This window comes from Columba livia, chromosome 1 (assembly GCF_036013475.1).
Source record: "Columba livia isolate bColLiv1 breed racing homer chromosome 1, bColLiv1.pat.W.v2, whole genome shotgun sequence".
Classification (NCBI taxonomy): domain Eukaryota; kingdom Metazoa; phylum Chordata; class Aves; order Columbiformes; family Columbidae; genus Columba; species Columba livia.
In genome coordinates, this window is record NC_088602.1 from 93,357,506 (window position 1) to 93,383,217 (window position 25,712).

The window sequence follows — 25,712 nt, forward strand, 5'->3', positions numbered from 1 at the left end:
GAGACCCTCAAGATCATCAAGTCCAACCATTAACCTAACTCTGGCACTAAACCATGTCTCTAAGATCCTCACCTATATGTCCTTTAAACACCTCCAGGGATGGTGACTCCACCGCTTCCCTGGGCAGCCTGTTCCAGTGCCTGACAACACTTTCCATGAACCAAAGTTTCCTAATATCCAATCTGAACCTTCCCTGGTGCAACTTGAGGCCATTACCTCTAATCCTAGCACTCGCTACTTGGGAGAGGAGATCAGTTAGAAAGGGGCAGGATCTAAAGGACTGATCTTGATGGAAGCTTTTAGATGACCGAGCTACCCATGTATGATGGTTTTCTGTTTTTCTTTAACTCTAACTTCAGACTTGGGTCTGTTTTGGTATTGCTTTTTGGCAGGCTGCCTGTCTCAGCCTTGCAGGAGAACTTCCAGTCCTTACTAGGACTTCTCAAAGAGTCTGTGCAGTTGAACTTGGCTCCTCCTGGACACTTTCTTCTTCTCAGGTACTGTGTAAGAGAGAAGGTTTACAGATGTGTTGAGTAGACTTGTCCAGTTACTAACTCGGAGTGAATTGATTTTTCCACAGTACGCTGAATGACTTTGTGACTAGGACACCTACTCTAGAAAACAAAAAAGACCAAAAAGACTTGCAGGTACAGTGTACACATATATTCCTTTAAGTTCATAAATCTGGCACTGTACATCTAAGTAAAAGCGGAGATGGCCTGATCTGTATTTTGTGTCTGAGTTCCCGTGTGCTTTTAGAATGTGTGAATGTCCATCCACACGTTTTGGCTTAGGCTTGGTAAACATGGCAGACCTACATATGAAAGACATGATGCACAGAATATCAAAATTTTATCAAAAATACTTGAAATCATAGTGGTAACTATGGACTTTTCAAAGGTATTTTGCCTGGGTAATTTTATTATTTTTCCCAAAAATTAAATCATAACACAAGTGTGATGTCATGACTTTATGTCATATGTGTAAGTATTGAAATCTCAAAACTATCTAGGCAAATTAGTAGTGTAATTATCCTTGAAGCTCATAGCTCTGTTTGGCAATGTAAATGACTGTCAGCTCGCCTTTTATATAAGGAAACGGTGCAGTGGAACCGGATTCTCTTCCTATACTGGTTGTAATTTCACCAGAACTGTTTAAGCACTACCTGTGTGGGTGCCGTTTTGGCTCTGAGCCAACATCATGCTATGTATGAGGTGAGACAGTGTTATGGTTATAGTACTTTTGTGCGCCAACAGAGAAATTAGGTCTCCCTTTCTGCTTCAGAGACTTGCCAGCAAAATGACAATGATGATAAAAAGATATTTTTTCATCTTGCCATCTTACAGCCTCTTCACAAGTGGCCTCTGCTTTGCTTTGGATATTTGGAGTGTGGTTTCATTAGAGTGACCAGCTTTTCATTTCACTGGGAATTAAATATGCTGAAGTGTGACTATGCACATAGTTCAGTGCTATGTCTTGCTTACCCCTGATAGAAAGACCTAAATATGAACGGATGGATTGCCATAAAATAAAACCCTTCCTTGCTTAATGCTCTGCCTCAGTTAATGTTCTCCAAATATAAAAGTAATAAAAAAGAACAGTGTTCAAAACAACAAAGGCGTTGGTATACCCTTTCTGAGGGGCTGAACAACTCAGATCATGTGTTTGACAGATGACAGCCAATGTGTAAAGCCTGGTAGGACAGATGCCAAATGGATACTATGTTGATGGTTATGACTTGCATTGAAAATCATGACTAAAACCTCCTAAGCTAACTTCAAGTTTTTTCTGCTTCTCATTTTCTTGCCTGTTCTTATTTGAAGTGAACAGTAGTTACTTATCTTGAGAGCACAGACAGCTAAATTGGGGAAGCATTTATGTTTTGAAGAGATAAAAGTGCCTACTTCCGACCCTACTGACGTGTACCATATAAAAATGACCTTGTTGGATTGGCCAGCTGATGATAGCTTTCATCTGATACCACCTTATCTGGTTATGTTACAGGAAGTGACCCAAAAAATCTTGGAGGCTGTAGGGACTGTTGCTGGTTCTTCTCTGGAACAGACTAGCTGGCTGAGCCGGAACTTAGAAGTGAAAGCTCAGCCTCAGATTTTACCAGATGATTTCAACATTGAAGATGTGAATGGTAATGTGATTTTGTACGACCTTCTTCTGTTGTCTCTTCTGCTTAAGTCATTGAAGAGTATAACGTGTTTGATAATGTGTAGATTGCATGAGACAAGAGTAATACAGACAAAAAGTAAAACAAAAAAAATGCATTATCCTCCAATAACAATGTCAGCCTAAGCCAATTGGGTAAATATCTGCAGATTGTATATAATACAGAGGAAGACTTACTGCGGGTGCATGCAGTACATGGGACAGGACAGCATGGGGCATGACATATGTCATTATGGCAACATGCCCAGAAGCATTTCACTGTACTAGCAATTTGCAAATAACAGTTCTGTTTGGGAAGAAAATTAGGAAATAGCAAAATTTAAACATGTCTGAATGGAAAACTAAATGATTTTTCCTCTTTTAGATGCATCAGTGGCACCGTCTTCAATGGTTTCTGCCTCTGCTCCTTCAATATACAGTGTCCAAGCTCTTTCTCTCCTTGCAGAAGTAAGTAGGAACCAGTGTTGTAGTTGCTTCTCTCACCTGGGGGGTGGTTGTTTATTGACATTATTGAGCAGAGGAATACATTAGGTTTTTCTGGTAGATTAAATGATAGCTTAAATCTTTATTGAGGCATCCCATGTGCATATACATTCTATCCTGAAATATGGCATGCTTTCCCCTTTTGTCAGAAATAACAACTTGAGGTTTAAAGAGACATTCTTTTCATTTTTAAGGTTCTTGCTTCTCTTTTGGACATGGTTTACCGGAGCGACGAGAAGGAGAAAGCTGTGCCATTGATTTCACGTTTGCTTTATTATGTATTTCCTTATCTACGCAACCACAGGTGACTTCTCTCTCTGCACATGTGATTTTTCTTAAGTCTGATTTTTTTTCTAGCACACTGTAAGACCTTTTTAGCACACTGTAAGGCTTTTTCTTCTGTTTGTTCTCTGCCCTTTTTGCATTCTAATAAGGAACAAATTGTATTTCCCCCAGGAACTGAAACCTTTTGTTGTTTGAGCGTTGTGACAGCTGTTTCTGCTTAGCTGTGGGTGTTACATCCATCTGGGTTTTGGCCTTTACTTAAAGCTCCCCTTTGCGTGTATGTTAGGTAATGGAGAGAGGCTGTGGGATGGGGCAGCAGAGCACTAGGCAGGTCACAAGATCCATCATCATGTAAGAAGAGTACAATATCTTCTTATACGCTGCCTAGTTTTTCAGCTAAAAGCATAGTGGTGGGAGAGATGGATGATATTCTCTCTCATATGAACAGTTTAACCTTTTTCCCCACAGGAACAGGAGGAAGGAGGGTTTCCTTTCCATCTTCCAGGGCCTTATCAGTTGGTCCTGGTTCCTCAAGCATCTCTCCCTGCTTTTCTCCCAGTGCTATTCACAGATTTCTTAGAAAGCAAATAACTCCTTTTTCTACCAGCTCTCTGCCAAGTGTCACGAAGCAACCCTTCCCTTCTCTACTCACCACCAGTTCCATTTTCCTGAGTTGCAGCTGCTGCTGCGGTAGCAGGTATCCAGCTTTACCTCCTCCTGGCTGCTGCCTTTTGGCTACTACATTTTTCTGAGCAGACCAATCTATACTGAGGTGTGGGAGACCATCAGCCACAGCTTGCAGGGGAGTGGGGATTGTCTTGAGCATTACTTAGCTCACAGTCAAAACCACCTGCCAGTATAAAGAGTAAAAAATGGTATAGAGGAGAGGCATCAAACTCATTTTCACTGGGGGCCACATCAGTCTCGCAGTTGCCTTCAAAGGGCCGAATGTAATTTTAGGAATGTATAAATGTAGGAGTAGTTACACATGTAATAATGTATACATTTATACGTATAAATGAATATGAATGTATTTAGGAATGTATAAATGTAGGAGTAGTTACACATGTAATAATGTATACATTTATACATATAAATGAATATGAATGTATTTAGGAATGTATAAATGCAGGAGTAGTTACACATGTAATAACGTATACATGTCAGGGAAGATATAACCAGACATACCTAAAAGACATGATGGGTTGAGTGTCACTGGAAAGTGAGCATTAAAGCCAGCAAGACTCAGGGGACAGCAGAGTTTGAAGATATTTCCCTGCTCCCTCTCAAGGGGGATATATTAAAAATGATGCAGAGAAATTTGGAGAAGCTATTATTTTCTATTCATTATATCTGTGCATTTTCCATTTTATCTATTACAATGTTTTCTGCCTATTTCACCCCTAACCAAGTCAGTCAGATTCTTGATGTATGGAGTGTGTGTCACTCTTGTTGACCAGGGCATATAGCATCGTGCGCATGCATGCAGTGCCCTCACTATTTGCAGCAGATATGGAAAACCCTGCAAACAGCTACCCCTGAAACTGTTCCTGGAAACACTGGCATCATACTGCTGTGCTTGGCATGCTGCGAGCCAATGGCTGCGAGCCAAACACTCGTTCCATCTCTGCCCCATATGTGGAAACACAGTTAAAATTGTCATGGACACCACTGCTGTCAGGATGTCCCTGTGAACTGGGGCAGGGGATAAATTATGACTTCTGCAATGCAAGTGGAAATCTGAACACCAGGAGTCATCCAGCTTTTTATTTCTTGCAAAAAGATACTACTATGCCCTTTGGTCTGAGACTGATGGTTCAAAAGACATGGGTATCAGAGTCCTGATAAAGTTGTTTAGGTACCTAGAGATGTCCCCTGATGGTTCTCCAGTGTCGGCCTGGCAAGGCCAGCAGTTCTTGTGATCTGTGTATCCATAACCATAACAAGATGATCACTGGTTAAGAATGTGGAGCCCTTATCAAGCCTGGCTTAATGGGCTGTATGATTTTCATGTCACTCATACATGCTGCTCAGTGGTTGGACTATAACATCCAAGACTGTCTTCATGCCACTGTCCTCCCCAGATTGGCAGGAGTTTGGTTGCAGGGCTCAACAAAAAGGCAGTAGCCTCCCCCCACCCACCTTGGAAACACAGGGGCTGCTGAAGCCTTCTGTGAAGTTGTGGTGCCAGCTCACAACAGAAGACCTTGACAGCATCCCTTCTCAACCAAAAGTCATCTTCCTGCCATCTGAGCATCACCTCCCCAGCTTGAAACCTTCGTTCAGCCTTGGGCAAAGCAGTTACTCTAGCAAGGACTCATAGCAGGGCACTGTTTGGCATCTGTGTCCTCAGTGAAACTCAGGTGTCAGAGGACAAGCATTAGTTCATGGCAGGTCCCTCTGTCTTGAGCCCAACATTCCTTCTATACTGTGCCTTGCAGAGCATGATGTCCAAATTTGGAATGGGATGGTGGGGCAGCACAAGGAGAAAAAGTCTCAAGTGTGAGATTTTTATTCAGGTGATGATGACATGAGAACTGACACATAAGTTCTGGGGAACCCTGGAGTTTATTCTCTGGTTACATAAACTTGACTTTAAATATATATGTATACATATATATATATTTATCATTATTGTTCTCTTCCCTCAGTGCCTACAATATTCCTAGTTTTCGTGCTGGTGCTCAGTTGCTCAGCTCATTGAGTGGATACGCCTATACCAAGCGAGCCTGGAAGAAAGAAGTTCTAGAGTTGTATATGGATCCAGCTTTTTTCCAGATGGACACTTCATGCACTCAGTAAGACATGAGATTGTAGCACTCCAAGATTCTATTCTGAATTTGCAAAGAAAGGCTTTAAAGGAGGATGCCTAATATTGGGAAGAAAATTATGTTTAGTATTGCCTTACAGAATGTAATAATGTTAAAAATGGGTCTCAACCACTAATTCTACTAAATGCATTATAAGCACTTAAGTTTTCATTATAGTGCGTAAGATTAAACTTGTCTTATGCTGATACTGCCCATAGTGATTAGGGAGCTGCACACGGTAGAGCTGGAGAACCTAGAATGCAGTATATGTTAAACCAGATAAGACTCTGCATATTGAATACAATTTAGAAACTGTTTCCTTATACAAAATGTTTGACCAAAATCTTTTGAGGTGTGAATCTATACAAAGCTTTCTCTGGTTACCTAACTGGTTATCTAATTCTTTCTATATCTTATTCAGTTGGAGATCCATTATTGATCATCTTCTAACACATGAGAAAACTATGTTTAAAGATTTGATGAGTAAGTATCAGCTGCTGATAACTTATTTCTACTATACTGTTAACTTATTAAAAGCTGTGCTAAGTTAATTCTGTATTTTGGTCTTGTGTAAAGCACACCATAAGTATTTTTGGTTTAGAAGTGCTAGTGTTGGACTATCACATTCACATTTTGCCATAATTTTGAGTTGCTGAAGTGTGACTTTTTGCAGCTGTTCCCTGTGGAGACTTTGGCTGGCTTTGCAGGTGTCTGTGTCCTGGCATCGAGATGTGTGGGGTCTCGATCCACCGCCGGATTTAGGATAGGGGATCATTTCGATCCCAAGAGTGATATTAAGACACCAACAAGGTCAAATGCTGTCAATCAGGTCATCTTGTATTGACTGGTAGCATAAGTGACAGAGCTAAAGTGGAAGCAGGAAGTGTTGGGGGAAAATCAAAGCAAGTGTTTGGAAGAATAAGCAAGATAGATTCACCACCATGATGATCACATCAGGTTCAACAGTGTCCCGTCGACTGGAGTGTGGTCTTCTAGGTGTCCAGGTGTTGCTGGTGGTGAGTGCACACCGCCAGTGGTGAAAGCACATAGCCAACAGGGCTTGCTGCTCTTTTATAGCAGTTCAGGAGAGCTGGTTGTCACGTACCAGGCCTGTTTTTGCAGACACAGCTGATAAAGCTGGTAACATAGCTGGTATTGAGTTTGGTCTTGAGTTCACTCTTGACTTCCTCTCTTTCTGCCTCTGCTGACAGACCACTTTTGCAGCGCTGGTAGGTGGGCTTTGCTAAGTTTGGAGCAAGTCGCTTGCAGCGGTACGAGATCTCAGTAGTGTTGCAAGGCTCTGCCTGTGTTCCATTTAGCGGGGTTAGGCAAGGTTGGCTGAGACATTACATGTCCTTGCAGTTAGGCTTTTTATGGCAAGTTTTGAGACATATCTTTGTGACATGTCCTTGTAATTAGTTTCTAAAATTATTAGCCTCTTACGAGCTGTAGGAATGTGGTGCACTGGTACAGCAAACCTTTGAGCAATATGCTTTGACCTCTAATTCAAGCTTGAGGAGACTGTAGATAAATAAGTCCTGGGGAAAAGGGTGGGATAGGACCTGTTACGTTTGCCTAGAGCTTCAAAAGAAAAAAACAGCTTTAGTCTCTTCTTCAGATCTTCTAAAAGAGTAGCTGAAAGTTTACAATGCAAGAACTAATTCACTAATCAGTAGACCCAAAGAGAAGTTTTCATTTTAAAAGTTTTCATGATATAAGAATTATTTTCAGCCCAAATCCCAAGAAGTGTTTACATCGCAGATAACTCTTATCTCTGTTACAGATATGCAGAGCAGCGCCTTAAAACTGTACCCAAGCTTTGAGCAAAAAGCGATGTTGTTAAAGCGGCAAGCTTTTGCTGTCTTCAGCGGAGAGATTGATCAGTATCATCTCTATCTTCCCTTAATACAAGGTAAGATCTGTAATTTCACCTGCCTTTTTTTTTCAGCTGTAAGACATACATAAATTGTGTAAGAAAGGAATGTCACCTATTTTCCAACAGGTACTTTCATTTGTTAAAAGTTTTTACAAAATTTATTATGCTGTGTATCTCCGAATTCTAACAAACATATGGTCTCGTTAAGAGGGTGACAGGAATCTGGGTTCCAAAGCCTTTGGTCTGGAAATATACCTGGAAATATAATTATCCTGTGGCAATCTTCCAGCCACTCTTGAGCTGTTGATGTTCTCCTTAAATGTCAGTTTTGACAAAATTTTGTCCAATATAAAACTACCATGTCTTCAGACTTTTTCTAAATCTGAATTTTGTTAATAGAGTGCAAGGGACTCAACATAAAACTGATGATAAAGCACAAATTTTGTTTTGCGACCTTCTACATTTTTTATTTCTAAAAACACCACATTCAGGAAAACACTACTATTTCTTTTATGTTTATTTCAGAACGACTGACTGAGAACCTCCGTGTCGGGCAGACTTCTATAGTTGCCGCACAGATGTTTCTCTTCTTCAGAGTTCTTTTGTTAAGGATTTCTCCTCAGCATCTAACCTCATTGTGGCCAATTATGGTAACTGAATTGGTAAGGAATAAGTAGTAATTTGAAACTAATTAGTGTGTGTTTTTTTCCTTTTCACACTTTTCTTCCTCCCAAATACACCTGCTGTTTGAAAAAGGAAATGTTATCATAGTTTTACATTAGTCTGATAATTTGGGAAAAGAATTAGCATTGTAATTAGGAAATACCTTTTTGATTAATTTTTTTGTTGTTGCCAATGTAATCTCTTGCATGATTTGTTAATTCATTGCAAGACATAAAGATAAACTGAGAGTCTGTCGTTCCTTATGCTATGTGAAGCATATCTTTTTTGTGATTGATTTGTATGAATGTTTCAGCATCCCCATAAATAATTTATTTCTTTAAAGATTCAGACATTTCTACAGCTGGAAGAAGATTTAACTGAGGAAGATGAACCATCAAAGTAAGAATTACCATTTGTCTGATAGAGAACTTGTGAAAGCTGGTAACAATGGTGCTTGTTCTGTATCTGCAAATCTTTATGTATTTAATTCTCTGGGATGGGGAGAAGACAACAGGACTTTTTGTTATTTAGCTTGTGTATTTCTAGTACTGATAAATCACAGTTTAGGATTTTTGTCAGCAGCTAAAACAGTGATATGTTCAAAAGACATAAGTACTACTCAGTTGCATACAAAAATAGAAGAGATGCTAAGTTGGCATTTGAATCTTTTAACATGTTGACATTGTTTCTGAGTATTTTAGATTACTTTTTCTTCTAACAACCTTTTATAGTAATCACAGTGCTAATATAGAATAGCAATAGTTTTTATTGCACACAGGTGTAAGTGCTCATTTGTGTAAATGTATACATTTCTCTTGAATGAAAAACATTTAGTGCATTTATGTTTTAATGGTACATTTCTTAATTGTAACTAACACAGGAGCAACAGCAAAGTAAGCAAACAGAAAGCCTCAGGTGATGGCAGTGGATCTGATATACAGCAGAATGAGCTGTCCTTGTACTTATCAGCTTGTAAGTTTTTGGACACAGCACTTTCATTTCCACCTGACAGGATGCAGTTGTTTCAAATGTGAGTCCTCTAATTACTTGCCTGTTCTTCAACTTGTTACCATTCTTATCCTTTGAAGCAATTCCAGATCTATTTTCTTCTAAACTTAATTTTGCCATCAGTTCCTTTTACAAGCGCAGATGTTGATACTCAGACAAATGTAATCTGGGATATTTGTAAAAACAATTGGTCTTGTCAGTGTAGGAGAATTTCACCATCCTCATTAGGAGTTTCTCTAACTTGGAAAAACTGGGAGAAGAGAAACATGAAGGCTGTTCTTTGTTTTCCCTTTGCACACACTTGGAAATTTTTTGAAGCCAGTTGCATTTAAATACTGACATGATAGAAATGAACTTGATCATTAAGTTTGGCTCTGGTAGTAGCACAAAATTGTAGTTAAGACAGCTCTATCTGTAAACAAACCCATGCTCTACTAAATACTGTATGATGCAAACAAGGATTTTTTTCTGCCTGTCGTCTTATCAAGTAATCCATTTGTTTCAGGTACAAATGGGCATTTGTCCCAGAGGTAGACACAGAGTCATCTACTGTGACCTCTCATCTGGTAGAAAATCATCAGGAATGCAAACCACACGTTCTAAGAATCATGGATTTGCTGAAGATGAAATATGGGGTAAAGAAAGAATGCTTCACTTGAATCTTTTTTTAATACATTAACTATTATAAGCAAGTGACAAGATTTTAAGTTAGGCAAGAGGTTTTTAGATATTCTAGTAAGATTCATGCCTGCTTTCATATATATATCTTGAAGATGTCAGATTGCTTTTGAGTGAGGGAACAATAGGCAGTTTTTCTATGTTCCCTTAAATGTGCCCACAACCATCCAGTTAAAACTATTTGTCTCAGACAGCATCGGTATTTATAAAAACTACCATGCCATACTTTGTCCAAAAAAGTTTACCATAGTAGCCTTTTAAATTATCATTAAGGTTTAATATTAATTCTTCCAGAAAAGGAAATCTGTCAAAGGTTTCTCTCTATTTTTGTTTGATATCTGATTCTGAAAGCTAGTCCAAATTTGCTGTGTTCTGAACTTGTGACACTTTTGTTTAATGGAACCTTTAATCCAAACACAGAAATAACTCAGAATACCATCTATACAATTTATACTGTGATTCACTTGTAGGCTGCGGATCTCTTACTATGAAAAAAGTGTATACTACTGGTCTCAGACAAGCCACAACAACATTTTGTTTAATGCAAAACCCTTAGTAAATCTTGATTTGTTTGCTTACAGGAAACAAACAACACTGAGGCAATTTCCAAGAAGCACAAACATCCTCTTTTGAACTGCCGCTCCATATCGAGCATCACCCAGCTTATGCCCTTCTTCAAGACTCTGTGTTGTGCATTCACGGGAAATGGGAGCGAGTCCCAGAATTCACACACTGCTGCATCTCTCTCTGTGGACTATGTGAACAGTAACAGCATAAAGATCTTGCAACAGCTTGAAGAGAGTGTTGAATGTGACTTCCTTGAAAACATGGAAAGTTAAGCTACACATCGGACATTTGGCTCATGATGAATAAATAGAAAAAAAAGGGAAAACTTTACTGCAGTTCTTCTCTTTTTACCACAGTTTTGAAACTACATTTTGGGTTTTCTTCCTGCTTTTGTGGAATGGTCTTCTAAGCTGGTGTTAAAGAGCAGGAGTCTTCAGTTCCTGGGCAGGGGGGGGGAAGTATGGTTTAGTGGTAATTTATCATAGTTCCTGTATTCTTTTACTTTTTTTTCAATGTGAAGAATTAAAGACATTTTGTAAATAAAGGAAGAATATTTTTGACTTGGTGAAAGTAGCAGCTCTACCATTTATCAGATAGTCTCTCAAGTAAGTATTTTCAACTGCTTTTGGAACTGTGTTCTGAAAGTAAATTTAAGAAAAAGCTAATATTGCATGTCAGTGTACAATGGGTTTGCAGATAAGCCATTGCCTGAGATGAAACTAGCTTCTACTTCTCCTTTCTTTAACTCGTCCTAAAAAACTCCTAAACAAATCACCTAAATTTCAAACAGACCTATTTTATAAGTCTTAGCATTGTGCAAATAACTGCAGACTTACCATGTTTATAATTTCAACTCTGTACTATAATAGTATTCTTCAGGATTAGTGATTCCTAAATAAAAGACAAACACATGCCATAAAAGACAAACTTATACAGTAACATTTTATAATTTACATTAATTGAGGGGGTTTTATTTTAATCAATTGACTAAAAGGATCCTAATTAAGTTTTTTAAATTAAAAAACTGTTCTTTCAGTGACTAAGGTCACTTTGCAACTTCTGACATGCAACTAAATGAAGACAATTCCGTAAAAATATAAGTTGCTGTATACCATCAGCCTAATTGAAATGAAAGGATTTTTTTTTAAAGACCACTTTTTATACGAATGAATGTATTTGGCTGTTTCCAGGTGTTAAAAGAGGTAGGGAGGTCATCACAATGCCATGACTACAGTGACGTTCAAGGTGCAGCTGACTTCAGAACTGCATTTCTACCACCACCCAGGATCTGGGAGAGAGGGATTAGTTCTACCACCAAGCAGCACAGGTGCATGTCTGAGGGACACTGCTGACGGCCGGTGCATAAGCACCATTGTAGCAACAGGTACAACAAAAGGCTTAGTAGAACATTTTTTAAGTGAGGAGGTGGACTCCATTGAGTGTTCACATTTAGTGGATTATCTGACTGAATCTGCAGTGCTGATTTGTCTTGGAGGGGAAGTTTATAATATTTTTCATGGTGAAAAGTTTTGTCTGTTTTTTTTATTTTTAAAACACCTTTACCTCCAGAGAAATTGGGTTTGTAAGATATACCTGCAGACCAGTGCAGGCTACTTGTATTATTTGGAATATCGCAACTGAGGTATATGTGCTGGTTATTGGACTTCACCTCTCTTGCTTTTGCTAAATAAAAAAGGACATTGAAAATGTATGCTTTAATGTCACCAGGTTATGAGGTCAGGGATTTATTTTTTTCCAAACTTGCACAGAAGGCTATTCTGCAGTGTTTTTTACCTTTAGATATATGAAGTTTTCATCTTTGGATTATAAACTAAAATAATGAAATGCTGAACAGTATGCTTTACTATGATAATGCTGTAATGCTCTATGAAGATAATACTGTAATAGGCTTATGCTAAACTTAAATAGTTTATGTGCATTTTTACAGTAAAGGAAAGTGATAGATGGAAGTGTAATATTGTGTAGTCACTATGAATGTGAATTATTTGCATTAATTTATTACTGATCTTTGCTATTGGAATGCGCACAAGTAAAAAGTTATCCTTTTAAACCATTATTTGAAAATTGGAGCAGGATATTTTTTAAATGTTTGTGTTTGTTACTTACATATCTTCAGTAATTTGTAAAGAGAAAATTACTAATACTCAGGATGATTTGATAGTTTTACTTTCAGCTTTCTGGTGGTTACATTCTGTACATGGATATTTCTCTTAAAATCCTGATGAGATGCTGTTAAATGGGCCCTTAAAATCTAAGACAACTTTTTGCCATCAAACCTTTTGTTTTAAATTCTCCCATTAGCTACAAACCTGTGTTTTCACAGTCTCCTCACTAACTGGAGGTGGTGAACCAGTAAGTTAGATGGAGGGTTTTGTCATCCCTCCCCATGGAAGGGAATGTCCTGTTCTGGCTGCCTGTACTTCAGATGTGATGGGGATTGGACATCTGTCAGTTCCCCCCAGCTGTGGTGGTGAACATTAAAAAGGGAAGCCGTGACTTGGTCTGTGTAACTCTCTAACTTCTAAGATGATATTACCTTCCTCAAAAATACCACTTGCTTCTAACTCCTGCCTTTTTATGTACATTTACCTTTGTCCTGTGGTTCTGCAGATGGCTGCTTTAAATGGCCTCAGATACTTGCAACATCCTTTCACTGAAGCAGAATCTAATTCTTAATAAGAAAAGTTCTTTAAAATTTAGTATATAAGCAGATCTATCATTATAAATAGGGTTTGAATAAGGAGGAAAAGCCTCTAACTAAAAAAGTCTTACCTGAGTGGTGGAGTGGCACAGCTACATAGGCCTAAAGGTATCTCCAACAGTGTAATTTTATTATTTTTCTATATGGGAATAACTGTAGTCATTTTACTTCTTATGCTACTGCTGTTAAATCCACATAAAGGAGGGTTGTACTGCTCTAACAGTGGTACTGCCAAAGCAGAATAACTTAATTGTAGATGAGTCTGAAAAACTTTTGCCTAGAACTCAGTATCATGAACAGGAGAGAAAATTCTCCTGCTTTGCTGTGCTTGTTTTCAGAATTAGCAAGCTTGGCTTTCTCTTTTGGATACTTCAGCTTTGAGATGGCATAGCAACCATGCATGATACATGGAGACATATTTAAATATTCAAAAGGATTTCGTTTTTCTGAAGGGAAAATAATATTAGGTGCAATCAAGGTAACTGCCAAAAAACAGCAGAACTTGAAATATGGAGCATTAAGTGATGGTTAAGCGTATTCAATACTATGTTTGAATGTAATTCTTGTAGTTAATATTAAATGTTATTTTGAAATACCTTTTCAAATGCAATTCTCATTTTTCAGTCTACTTTTACTGCTCACGCACCAGCTTTATCTGATTCTGTAAAAGCTCTCAAATGCAATTTCAATGGGTAAGGGCTCTGTACAGAATTCTATAGACCTCCGTTTGGATCCCAGCAGCATTGGCTGAGTGCTAGTCTGTGCTACCCCTTACTCTTGCCTAGGGAAAGACACCACCACCCCCCCCAATCCTCTCATCATGAGCCCCTGCTGCTGCAGTCTGTACATCCCTGTTTTGCATTCCTGAACTTTCCGCCCTGGGATCCCAGTCCTGTGGGACAAGTTTTCAGGATTTGTGTGTCTGGAAGAACTGCGTGGAACAGATGGAGGAAGCTGCTGCTGCAGCATCAGGGGGTTGTTGATGGACTGGCAGGCACTGAGCACCGGTACAGAGGGCGCACCTCTCCCTGGGAAATTAGGGGCTGCTGTTGGATAACACTGTCTATGTGTGCCAGAGCTTCCCAGGCTTCAGACTGTGCACTTTTATATGTTCAGCACAAATGCCCTGCAAGTGCTGCCTTTTCGTTTGGAGGAAAACTCTTTCCTACAACCAAGCTTGAAAATCTAAGGCCCGGAGAAGTGTGGTTTCAATGACTTTGTGAAAGCTGCTTTCCAGATTTTATCCTTTCTCTGTAGTCTATACACCTTTTGTAATGTTGAGTGATGTATCTTGCACCTCAGAAGATGCTAATCATAGAATCATTTAGGTTGATGTTTGATATATGTTGAAAATGTTGAAAATCACCGATATGTGCTGTATGTATGCAGGGAAATAACTGTAGCTTAGCAGCTAGTAATACTAAAGCACTGAAATCCTCTCTAGTGTCTGCTTCAAGAACAGCAGGGTTGTCGATTGGCGTTTGGCAGTAACAGCAAACCTCCAGCTTTTGCAATTACTGCCCCAGTGCAGCTTCCCTCCTAAAATACTGCTGATCAGTTCCCAGAGCTTGAGGTGAGGCCAAGGGCAGCGGTGATTGCTCAGCAGATCAAGTCATGAGATCCCATTTCTGCAAACAGATCAAAGGAATGGAAAGAGCAGGCAGATGGAAAAAAATGATTGATCAAAACTGATGGTGCTTCCAGACAGAGGCTGAGGTATGTTTTCCATTATAATTGCCTGAGCAGAGGCATCTATGCAGGCATGATGCATTCCTTGCAACCCCAATACTGTCATTAGTCCCATTTATGTTGGTGGGCAGGGCTGTGAGGGCCCACCTCGGGGTGGGGGGAAGAATAAGGCTTTTGTTGAAGATAGCAGGGGAAAGCATTTTCCTCAATGTCTGTTCAAGGCTGCTCCTCTAGTGAAGAGTAAGTGACCTGGAAGGGTTCAGTCACCATAAATTATCTCCGACTTTTTATTTCATCTTGCCATGTGTACCTACATTTCTGGGTGTTTGGTTTTTCTTTTTCCTATCCATCTGCCAACAAAATCACAGCTCCCCTCTAGCTGTAGAAATCTGAGATTACAGAATGAAAAATTGTGAGGGCAAGAAAAGGAGGTGTAGAGTAGCACATACTAAGCTTGTAATAGGCACCAGGGAGCTTCCCACCTCTAAATGCATGTAAAGCAGTTGGGTTTTTAAAGTCCTCTGGGAAGAAAACTGATACTCTGGACTTAAGGTAAGTAATGGTCATGGTCCATTTGGTGATGGACTCGTGATGATTCATTTACCTTGATCTTGAAGCACAAAATCGAGGCAACCAAAATGCCAAGGGGTTATAATTCAATCAAACAGTGTTACTTTATTATTTTGCCCGTAAAGCGGCATGTGATAGAGAAAGTGGAGAAAAAGAAAAGAAAAAAGAAAAGGGGGAAAGAAGGTTGGCTACCACCAAACGAGTCCCAAAGGTCTCAGGTCCTGAACAGTGTCCTGCCAGTCCTCGCCGTGATCCGTGATCCTTTGGTGGGGAGATCTCAATGATGTCGTTGGGAATCATCTTTTATGCTTCTTCACCCCGCCTTGCTCCCCTGGATTGAGGCCAATCTCCGCCTTTGTTTCGCAATCCAGGCTTAACTGCGCAGGCACAAAGAGTCCCCACGTTGCTTGCCAGAACCTGCCTGCGCCTGCGCTGCCTCGCGTTCAGGAGGTCTCTTACTGGTCCATTGGGTGACCTCAAGACCCTCTGTGAGCCTCCGTGCATGCCCTTCTTCGTTGGCCTTAGTAACAGGGAGGAGGTAGGGGCAAGTTTGGCTGAAGCAGCAGGTGAAATCCATCTTCTGGACAGCAGCTATTGTTACCTGTAGCCGCAGCTCAGAGAGCCCTGTACAACATCATTCTTTTCCTCAGGCCTCTCTCCAAGTCCTTGTACAATTCTCTCTATCAGGGCATCCGTTCTCCAAGTCCCTGATGGTGATGTTCAGGCAAATACTGCTCTTCAGACCGATTCTGACACATGCACAGCTCAAAATATGTCTCAGCTGTTACTGTGGCCTTTCAGTAATTAAAGGGGGCCAGAAGAAAGATGGGGACATACTTTTTAGCAGGGCCTGTTGCGACAGGACAAGGGGTAATGGTGTTAAACTAAAGGAAGATTCAGGCTAGATACGAGGAAGAAATTTTTTACAATAAGAGTGGTGAAACACTGGCCCAGTTTGCCCAGAGAGGTGGTAGATGCCCCATCCCTGGAGACATTCCAGGCCAGGCTGGATGGGGCTCGGAGCAACCTGATCGATTTGCAGATGTCCCTGATCAGTGCAGAGTATTGGACCAGATGGGCTTTGAAGGTCCTTTCCAACCCAAACTATCCTATGATTCTATGAAATGCAATGAAACACCTGAGGAATTAAGTCCTGCAAGTAAACAGCACGTGAAACGTGAACTCTGGCCTCTCCTCCTCCTGCAGAACGTTTGCTGCTTGTCCGCAGCTCTATAGAACAGAGGTAAACCTGCCTGTTCAGTCTCCTCACTTTCCCAATTGTGTGACTTCTGCGGTGAAAACGCCCGCAGCAAACCCCGGCACTGCCCTTCGGCCTCACGCTGCCTCCAGAGCGGGGCCACCCCCGGCTGTGCCAGCGCCCCCGGGGCAGGGGGGCAGCTCAGCCCCCTGACCGACCTCCCGGCCTAACCTCGCGTTGCGGGGCGCGCCGCCCAGGCAGGCAGCGGCCGGTACCGACGCCCTTCCGCGTTGCTCCGTGTCAATCATTTAAATTCCGTGCCAATTGATCACTCGAACGCTGACGCCGCCGGAGGATCAGCATAAGGCCCGCGATCCCGCCAGAAGCGGAGCAGCCTCGCCCCACCGCCGGCAGAGGGGGCGCGGAGCCACAGCCCCGCCGCTGCTGGCGGGAGCTCTGCCCCCCCGCGGCGACTGTGACCCGCCCCCGCGCCGCGCCACGCCGCTCCTCCCCGCCGCTCTCCGGCGCGCAGGACGACGGCGTTTGCGCCGTAAAAGGGGAAAGCTCGGGACGCCGCCGCCAGGCTGGTCCTGCCCGGCCCGGCCCCGCCCCCCCCGCTGCCCCAGAGCCGGCGGCCGGGCAGCAGCTCCCGGCCCCGCCCCAGCGCCCGCCCCTGGGCCCGGCGCCACCGCCCTCCCCACAGCGCTGCCCCGCCCGTGGGGAGGAGGCGTGGCCTGTGCGCGGAGGCCCCGCCTCTCCCCGGGAGCGGGCGCGCTCGGGGCTGGAGACGCGCGGGGAGGGGGCGAGGCGGAAGTGAAGGCGCTGGGCGCTCCCCGGCCGTTCCCCCCGCCCTTCCCGCCCCGGCGCTCGCTGCGGCACAAAAGATGGCGGCGAAAACACAGGGCGGAATCCGCCTCAGCGCGGTGAGTGGCGCGGGGCGAGCGGGCGAGAGCCCCTGAGAGGACGAACTCCCTTCCCCGCGGTGGGGCTGGCGCTGTGGGGCAGCGTGGGCGCCCGTGCGAGGCCCGCGGCGGCTGGGGGGCTGGCGCTCTAGGGAGGCGGGAGCTGCTGCGGCCGCCGCTGGCAGGGCTCTGTGCTTTCCCTCGGTGAAGGCGGGGAGCGGCGTCTGCGCGGGCCGGGGGCGACGCCTCGGCTCTCCGGGAGCGCGAAGTTGTCGGCCAAGTGTTGGGGAGGGCGGGCTCCGGAGCCCTTCGCCTAAAATAAACCAGCGCCCCCCTCACCCTCCCCCCGTTGCCTCAGACTTCCCTCTCGCCGTCCCCGGCGGTGCCCTCACCCGGCCCCTGGCGCCCTCTGCTTGGGTCGCTTCCCCGGGGAGAGGAGCCCGGAGTCAGCCCAGCAGCTGCGGGGCGGGGGAAGCGGGACCGCTGCGGGGCAGCGGCGGCTCCGTGGCGGGGACGGGGCGGGCTCGGCCGCCCCTCCCGGTACCGGGTTCGGTCTGGCTGTGCGGGAGGGAAGTGGCGGCCTGTGGGGAAGTTTGGTTGGGTTTTGGGGGCGGGATGGGGATTCCACAGTGTGTTGTAGAGAGGTAGGTAGTCGTGAACGTAATGACCTCTAATTGGAAGCTTAAAACCTTAACTACTTCTTGCAGGGTGCCTGATTACATATTTAAAAGGGTGACGAATGCACGTGCAGTTAGATACACGACTGCATTGTGCTTTTCAATACCAGTATTTGCCCTTTCCTGGCAGCTGGTCATTGCCTTGCTTGTGCTAATATAACACAACGTTCTTGCGTACAGGCGAGAAGTCTTAAGCTAAAGTTGGTGCAAGTGGTAACCTTCTGAATTATTTTTAGGATGCTGTTTGGTTTTGTTTGTCAGTAGTCATAACTGAAAGTTGACATTGAGTCTTTTTCCAGTGAAAGCTGTGAGTTTCGTAGGTTTTTCACTGAAGAAGCGAAGCAGCTGATATAGTTTTTTAACAGATTGTGTCCTGCAGTGTAAAAGGCTCTCTTTTATAGAGAACAATAAAGAGCTGATGGTCACAGTCTCTTTTGTCAGTAGCTGTTCTTTGGAAATGTTCGGTTTCTCCAAAGTATTTCCATTAATTTCAGAAGCATATATAAACAACACAGGCAGTGTGAGCAACCCTGATAACTCATTCCCACACTGGCATTTACCTCCTTCTGTTGGTCTGATAAATTTTTTGCTCCGTTGCATTATGAGAAAGATCAAGGAATTGATCCAGGTTGAAAATAAAATCTAAAAATTATTTTTATTTTGGATCAGCTCCCTGAGGTGGTTCATTACCCAGTCATGTAAGTGGACTAGCGTAACTGGGAGACAGGGAGAAAAAAGAACATATGATAAGGGAAACAAGAAGCTAGGTGGGATAAAAGCAAGAGGAGGAAAATGGCAGTGGGGTTGTTCCCCCAAAAATTGCAAAGTACTTGTATAAGACAAGACGGATTGTTCAGTGGCAATTTGATTTGTGCATACCTTATGCTCTGCAAGGAATGGAAGAGTTCCAGTTTTCTTTGAACATTAGAATTCCCAAAGCTATCTGTCACTTTGAAAGATAATCTGATATATTCTTAAGTATTTGCTGGTTGTTATTGTAGGAGATGCTCCTCTTAGTGCAGCTGAGTCTTTTTATAATATGCATTGTGTGTGCAGTTTGAAGGCAAGGGGAGGTTTAGTTGTATCTCCGAAAAGCATTTAGCTGCACGGGTTCTCAGGAGGGAAAGTGAAAGTAACCAAAACCCACTTACACCCAGTGAGCAAAGCAGCTGAATCATCTCTGCTACGGTCATGCCAATATAGCCAAAAGTGAGTGTTCACTGGGGAACAAATGCTTTCCTACTGTACTTACCGAACTTCAGTTATTCATGAGCTCATGAACATGGTGGTTTGGTGAAATGAAGTGTTAGGGGACAAAATGGACTTAACTGTTTCCTGATAAACTCGTCAAGGAAATCAGTTGTTGCTGACATCCGGGTATGCTCTGAAGCAAGCTACCAAGGTAACGCCCTTAAACTACTATTCTCTGTTTTGTAGTCCGGTTTTGTCATGTTTCAGTGCCTTACATGAGCAAATGGTGGTACCTGCTCCGAGGTGGACTTTCCCATGGGCTGCCCTGTGGCATACTTACTCGCCTCTTGCAGGGGAGATATTAAAGCCACAAATCGGTTTTCTTTCAATTCCTGTGTTCCAATCCATATCTTCTAATTTCATATAAATAGCTCACAAGTTCCCAGTTCTCTGTACAAACTTCCAGCCTTTCTCAACACCTACCACTTGAAATGCCCATCCAGAGAAGATCAGCATATTTCTTGTGTTTGTTTATAGAAGATGATGTTTCTTTAAAAGGCTGTTCTTTTCAGAGTTAGTCACTAGTATGCAGCAATGAAAAGAGGGACGGAGAAGCATTGCATTACACGGGCAGCATGTGAAGGTATTTTATTGCCATGCACATGTACACTTTGCTTCACAGAAAAAAAAGTACAGTTATCTGTGATCGTGGCACTGTCAGTGACACTGAGGTTCCTTCCTTCATCAGCACTGTCTGGTGACCAGGGGAGGTTCGCAACTGTGAATTCATGCCTTTATGAAAACTACAGTCAGGACTTTTCAGAGTCTGCGTTGCTGAGGTTACCATGTAACTCCAGAGGTCATGGTCTAGCTGGGTTGTGTACTTGGGCTTTTTCACTGCCAAGCAGCAAAGTATTTTACCAGTGAGCTGAGAAGATGCTGAATGCTTGAATGTGCATTTGCCTGGTGTTTTATTTGTTTTGAATGTTAGTGTTTGTTTTGACAATGAGGGATTTCAGGTGGAAAACAAACAAACAAACAAAACAAACAACAACAAAAACCAAACCTGTTGTTTCTTGCATATTTTGATCATGAAGCTTAGAAAGCAAAAGAACAAGTGCTTCCAGCACTGTGAAAGGTTCAAGTGAACAGAATAATACAAAGCTCATTAGATCCACTGAGTTACTTAGTTACAATAGGCTTAATGTAATTTTCTTCTTGGATTCTAAATTACTTGTAAGCATCTGTTAGGAGTTTGAAAGGGGCACAGTGACTTAGCCAGACTCAATTTACCAGATTTAATAAAACTGGAGTTTTAAAGAACAAATGGCAATGTAGAACGTAATGTCTATTTGTACTTGTACTCTGGCTCAATGGAGAAATGCAGGGATTAAGTTGCAGCCTGAAAGTGTGTTTAGTGCTCCTGTGACCTTAGAATCAAGGTGAGGTTTCTTGGCAGTTTATGTTGACCTGAACTAGGGCTGCTGCTGCCTGGCTTCTGCTCCGGTATCTGTTTCGCAGCTCTAGAACTTCCTTGTAGTGAAGGGAAGCTGCTGAATCAACATACATTGTGATTAAGTTACAAAGGATGTACCCATAATTAAACAATAACATGATTAATCAAGATAAATGTTTCTTAACCACCTGCAAAATGAGGGGTTATTTTTCAAGGTTTCAGATCCTCTTGCATGACGAGATGGAGAGAGAACGTTAAGTAATGCATTGTTTAAAAGCAGGGTGCTTAGCTTATATTTAACTAGAAACTAATGGATGTTAAGGAACTAAGCCATAGAATAGAGAAGTATAATTCAAGGCTTGAACTAATTAATTACTTCTGTAAGCGTGTACTAATTGCGCTTGCATGAAGAACTGCCAGCATGGAAAGGTCGAGCGGCAGGCATGTGAAGAAGAGTATGGAAAGACCCTTGGAGGAAGCACACGACCACCGAAGAGTGCAGTACCTGTAAAGGGACACTAGATGGCAGCAAAGACCATGAAATAACTAACCATGTTTACGTAATAATTTCTTCGTATAGCTATATTGTATGTTAAAAAATTCCAAGAATTGTAATGAATATAAGCAACACAAGAGTGTCCAGTCGTTGGGAGCACTTCTGGTGGAGAGTCCCCAGCACTGCTAATAAAGAATGCCTGCCCAACAGTCTACTTAATGACACTTGAGTCAATTTATTTGTTTCAGTAGCATTATTTCTTTTCACTGATAAATGAACGTGGAGACTTGAAGTGGTTCCTTGCTTTTATTTAAATTTTAACTATTAAAAGTGCTTGTCAGTGTAGTGGTTCTATAAAATTTGTGAAGTATGGATATATACACACGATTTTAAAATATTTTCTTGATTTGTTCAATATAATGTGGATTATATTATGTTTTTTTCATGTAACTGCACTGTACATGGGCTATTTCCAGTGTTATGTATTCATGGATACTGCTTTTTATGCCATCAACATAACTATGCCAGCAAGGCTTAAGTATATATGTGCAGTGGGTTTGTGCTAAAGGCTTTGTAAAAGTATAGTTACAGATATTCCCAGTGGTAGTGCAAATGCAACTGTGTCAGTTTCAGCAGTTAAATTTCTGCAAATATTGCGTTGACAAATCCTTAAGTTATAGGGGTATTTAGTTCAGGTTTTCTTAGCCTTTTGATCTAGGTAAATATATATGAATCCCGGCTTTCATAAATTACTTGAGAATACTTTTGTTGTTGATGTCTATAAGATATGTCCCATAAACAGGTACTTTATTTGCATATTCTTATCTAATGCTAGTAGTGGCTACATTTCTCTGGTTACATCTTGTCATAAGTGAGCATGAAATGTAGCAGATCGAATTGCTAAAAGCACAAACCACTGGTTGAGAGAGTCTGACAGGTGATTTTGATTAATATGGGCAAAAGGAGCAATGATATCGTACAATAAGTCACTGAGTATATTAGATGCTGCTCACTTTTCAGGTTCAGTTTAATACTCACGGTTTAGGATGTACATTTTTAACATTTCAGGGCATGTGCTTCTGTTATTAGATTTGGACTAAGACTTTGATGTGTTCTGTAACCTCTAGCATTAGTATGTAGTGATAGTTCCTTGTATTTTTATAAAGAGCGTTTGACAAGATAACAGTATAACCCATGCTCAGAATATAGTATGATACTGTGCTGAATTCTGTATTGCTTTTTTGTCTTGAATAGCTGTATTAATGCTCCCTTTAAAAGGCGTTGATATTATTATGCCGATATCTAAAAGTAAATTAAATTGCAGTCTTTTGATAGTGTTGTACAAAAGAGCTTCATTTAATGTTACTTTAGTGTACTGTTTTCTGGATTGATATTGTTGAAGAGCGCAAACTAATGCCATTGTTTGTGGTTTATTTCAGCTTTGTCCAAAGTTCTTGCATACCAACTCTACCAGTCACACCTGGCCTTTCAGTGCAATTGCAGAACTTATAGGTATGAGGATCAATACCCTCCTCCCATCTGCTTTGACCTTTCCTTTTTCTTCAATGCTTCCTCAGAACATCCAATAGTAATTTTTGCATGTGGTCACAATACCCCTCAAACATCCTAATTTTCTTATTTTGGATTATGAAGTTTCTGGCTGAATGTCTTCAAGGTTATACTTGGGTTGTTCCTTTTGGTGGTCCATCCATCAGTGTCCTAGGAGTTTTGTTTGTTTATATTATATTATATTATATTATATTATATTATATTATATTATATTATATTATATTATATTATATTATATTATATTATATTATATTATATTATATTATATTATATTATATTATATTAATTATTGTTATTATTATTATTGTTTTGGTGTTTTTTGTTATTGTCTCTGTCATCTGCTCATAGCTAGGGTGTGTGTATCTGTTTAATTTATTAGCTCCTGTTGATCGTCTTGCCTTTGATTTTGAATAGCTGTTCACTGGATATCTTCAGAGTTGCTTGTTTATTGAGTTGGGGAACAATTAGCAGACTTTCTGTAACTGGTTCCCCAAAATAACAGGTATTGTTTGGGAAGACTTGCCAAGTTTATCAAGCAGTTTGCTGCTGCCAGCAGGAGCAACTCTTCTGGTCACACATTCCTTTGCTTCCCATGCATGAGTCTTGCTGTTGCTAATCCAGAAAATTAACCTAACAAACAAAAGTAAGAATTTTTAGGTTAGATAAGGCCAGAGTTGTCAAAAAGGAGGAAACCAGAACCACCTGGCTGTGGGAAGGGCTCATGCTTTTGGGGGTAACAAAATATTAAGTCATTTCAGCTGTTTTATGACCCCTTGCTATACCTGTCTGGAATGACTGTAGGTGTGCTGTGCAAGGCATGCAAACTTGTCTGCTTCTTTTGCCTCTGGTTTGTCATATGTGTTGCTTTAACAAAGCTTCAAAAGCATAGTAGCAACATGTTGGTTGTAAAGGCTTCTGCTTAGACATGTTGATTTAAATAAGTTTCGTAATCTGCCTTTCACATGCTATGTAAGGCTATACCATGAACCAAGTATCAAATAATATAAATAGGGTTACATTATGGAGGCCTGAGTTTTAGTTTATGCGGAGTTAAAATGGTAATGGTCTGTATGCTACAATTTGCCTTTTAAACTCTAGTCCTTCCCTGTCAACATTTTGCTGGTTATATTGCTGACTTCTCTCATTAGTCCCCAGTCAGATTAAATTTAGCTGAACTAATGGTGATACGTGGAAGAGGGTAAATGAGACATCTAGAGAGAGCTGGTGAGCTAGCAAATCAGAAGGCATGCACGAACTATGGATTTAGAAAAGTGCTTGCAAACTTAAAATTGTATTTGAAGTGTCCTATTTTGTTGCTACTGAAATAGGTTTTATGAACTTTTTCACCATGGATGCAATTTGTACTTTATGCTTATAGAAAGCAAGCTACCAAGCTGTGATTCCCTTTTATAGGCCGCAGTATTGGCTTGAGCTGTATATTTATGGCCCTCAGCTGAACCTGCAAAACAGGCAGTGAGGCAGGGACACTGCCTCCTGCTGCCCCATCACAGTCCACCCCTCCTCCTCCATGTGCTTCCCCCATCACAAATTCCGGGAGTAGCACAGTGCTGAGGAGGCAGGGGGAAAGACATGTGAGAAAGTAGTGTTAGGGCAGATGAGATTTAAACTAGCTTTGCTGCCAAGAAGCGTTTGTGGAGCCATGGTTTCTGTTTCACTTGCAGTACCAATACTGCAAGCTTTTTAAAATCCTGTAAATAAAAATTTTAGTTTAGAGTATTTTGTACTTTTCTTCTGTGAAAGTCATACCTTCTTAGATTGAACAACTTGCACGGGTAAAATACGTGTTTGTGACACACAGCTCTGGTAACATGGGAGTGATGTGGTAGCAGAGCAGCAGTAACTTTTTCCCCTTAAATCTCCTGCACCCCTGGAATCAAAATTCAAAATTTCACAGAACTATCTAGGATCCAGGGAGTTGGACTTCAGTTTTTTTGCTTGCCTTTTTTTTTTTTTTTTCCTCCAGTGTCTCAAATTTGATTGTCTGAAGTTGTGATAGTATTTTGAATCTGATTTCCCAATGAGAAGGCCTGCAGGATGTTGTTGTGTCCACGGATATTGGTGATGTGCTGTTGTCTGCATTATGGGCACTAACCCAACCCCCAAGCACCAGTCAGGAGGGATGTTTGCATTGCTGGGAGAAAGTACATATTGCAGCAGCTCCTCGGGAAACAGGAAACCAGAGCAGAAACTTGTGTTGGTTTCAGTTTTTACTCTCGTGTTTGAGCTGTTCATCTCCACCTAGATTTTTTTTGCCTATATGTTATTGTCATCTGTAATAGCTTGGAAATTGTTGTTTTCGGGCAAGGTTTGCCAGATTTTGATGCAGCTGATTCATCATAATGTTTTGGTTTAGTGCTGCCATCTTATAAAGAAGATAGTGTTTTAGGAGCCTTTGGCTTTAGTGTAACATTTACTTTATTAAAAACTATGGCTTCTTGCTTCTGTGCAAAAGTTGACTAATATCTAGTGACATAGCTGAGAAATTTATATTTGTGCCAGCAGAAAGTTTTTGCAACTGTATTACATATGTAACTGTGAAGTTGAATAATAGCCACAATTTTAGGGCTCCATTACTTTAGCGTGTAACTCTTCAGGGCCATAGGCTCACAATTAGGGATCTATGTTAAGCTGCTATATTCACTAAATGAATATATGTGCAAGCGTAAAGCC

At 41.5% G+C, this 25,712-nt stretch overlaps 2 protein-coding genes across 8 annotated transcripts in view; both read left to right on the plus strand.

The window, feature by feature from the left end:
- Window positions 1-13,868, plus strand: part of DOP1B (DOP1 leucine zipper like protein B) — a 50,926-nt gene extending 37,058 nt beyond the window's left edge. For all 7 annotated transcript variants that reach the window (XM_065067473.1, XM_065067506.1, XM_065067499.1 and 4 more), the window contains 13 exons: window positions 393-497; window positions 581-647; window positions 2,005-2,146; window positions 2,546-2,628; window positions 2,859-2,968; window positions 5,601-5,747; window positions 6,181-6,242; window positions 7,543-7,671; window positions 8,161-8,297; window positions 8,642-8,697; window positions 9,179-9,328; window positions 9,812-9,941; window positions 10,566-13,868. In XM_065067473.1, the coding sequence (XP_064923545.1) occupies window positions 393-497; window positions 581-647; window positions 2,005-2,146; window positions 2,546-2,628; window positions 2,859-2,968; window positions 5,601-5,747; window positions 6,181-6,242; window positions 7,543-7,671; window positions 8,161-8,297; window positions 8,642-8,697; window positions 9,179-9,328; window positions 9,812-9,941; window positions 10,566-10,823 (1,576 nt within the window). In that variant the 3' untranslated portion in view covers window positions 10,824-13,868. The remainder of the gene's footprint in view (window positions 1-392; window positions 498-580; window positions 648-2,004; window positions 2,147-2,545; window positions 2,629-2,858; window positions 2,969-5,600; window positions 5,748-6,180; window positions 6,243-7,542; window positions 7,672-8,160; window positions 8,298-8,641; window positions 8,698-9,178; window positions 9,329-9,811; window positions 9,942-10,565) is intronic.
- A 3,607-nt stretch (window positions 13,869-17,475) lies between these two features.
- MORC3 (MORC family CW-type zinc finger 3) overlaps window positions 17,476-25,712 on the plus strand; it is a 32,889-nt gene continuing 24,652 nt past the window's right edge. The window contains exons 1-2 of the mRNA XM_065067540.1: window positions 17,476-17,653; window positions 22,892-22,964. Coding sequence (XP_064923612.1) covers window positions 17,615-17,653; window positions 22,892-22,964 — 112 coding nt within the window. The 5' untranslated portion in view covers window positions 17,476-17,614. The remainder of the gene's footprint in view (window positions 17,654-22,891; window positions 22,965-25,712) is intronic.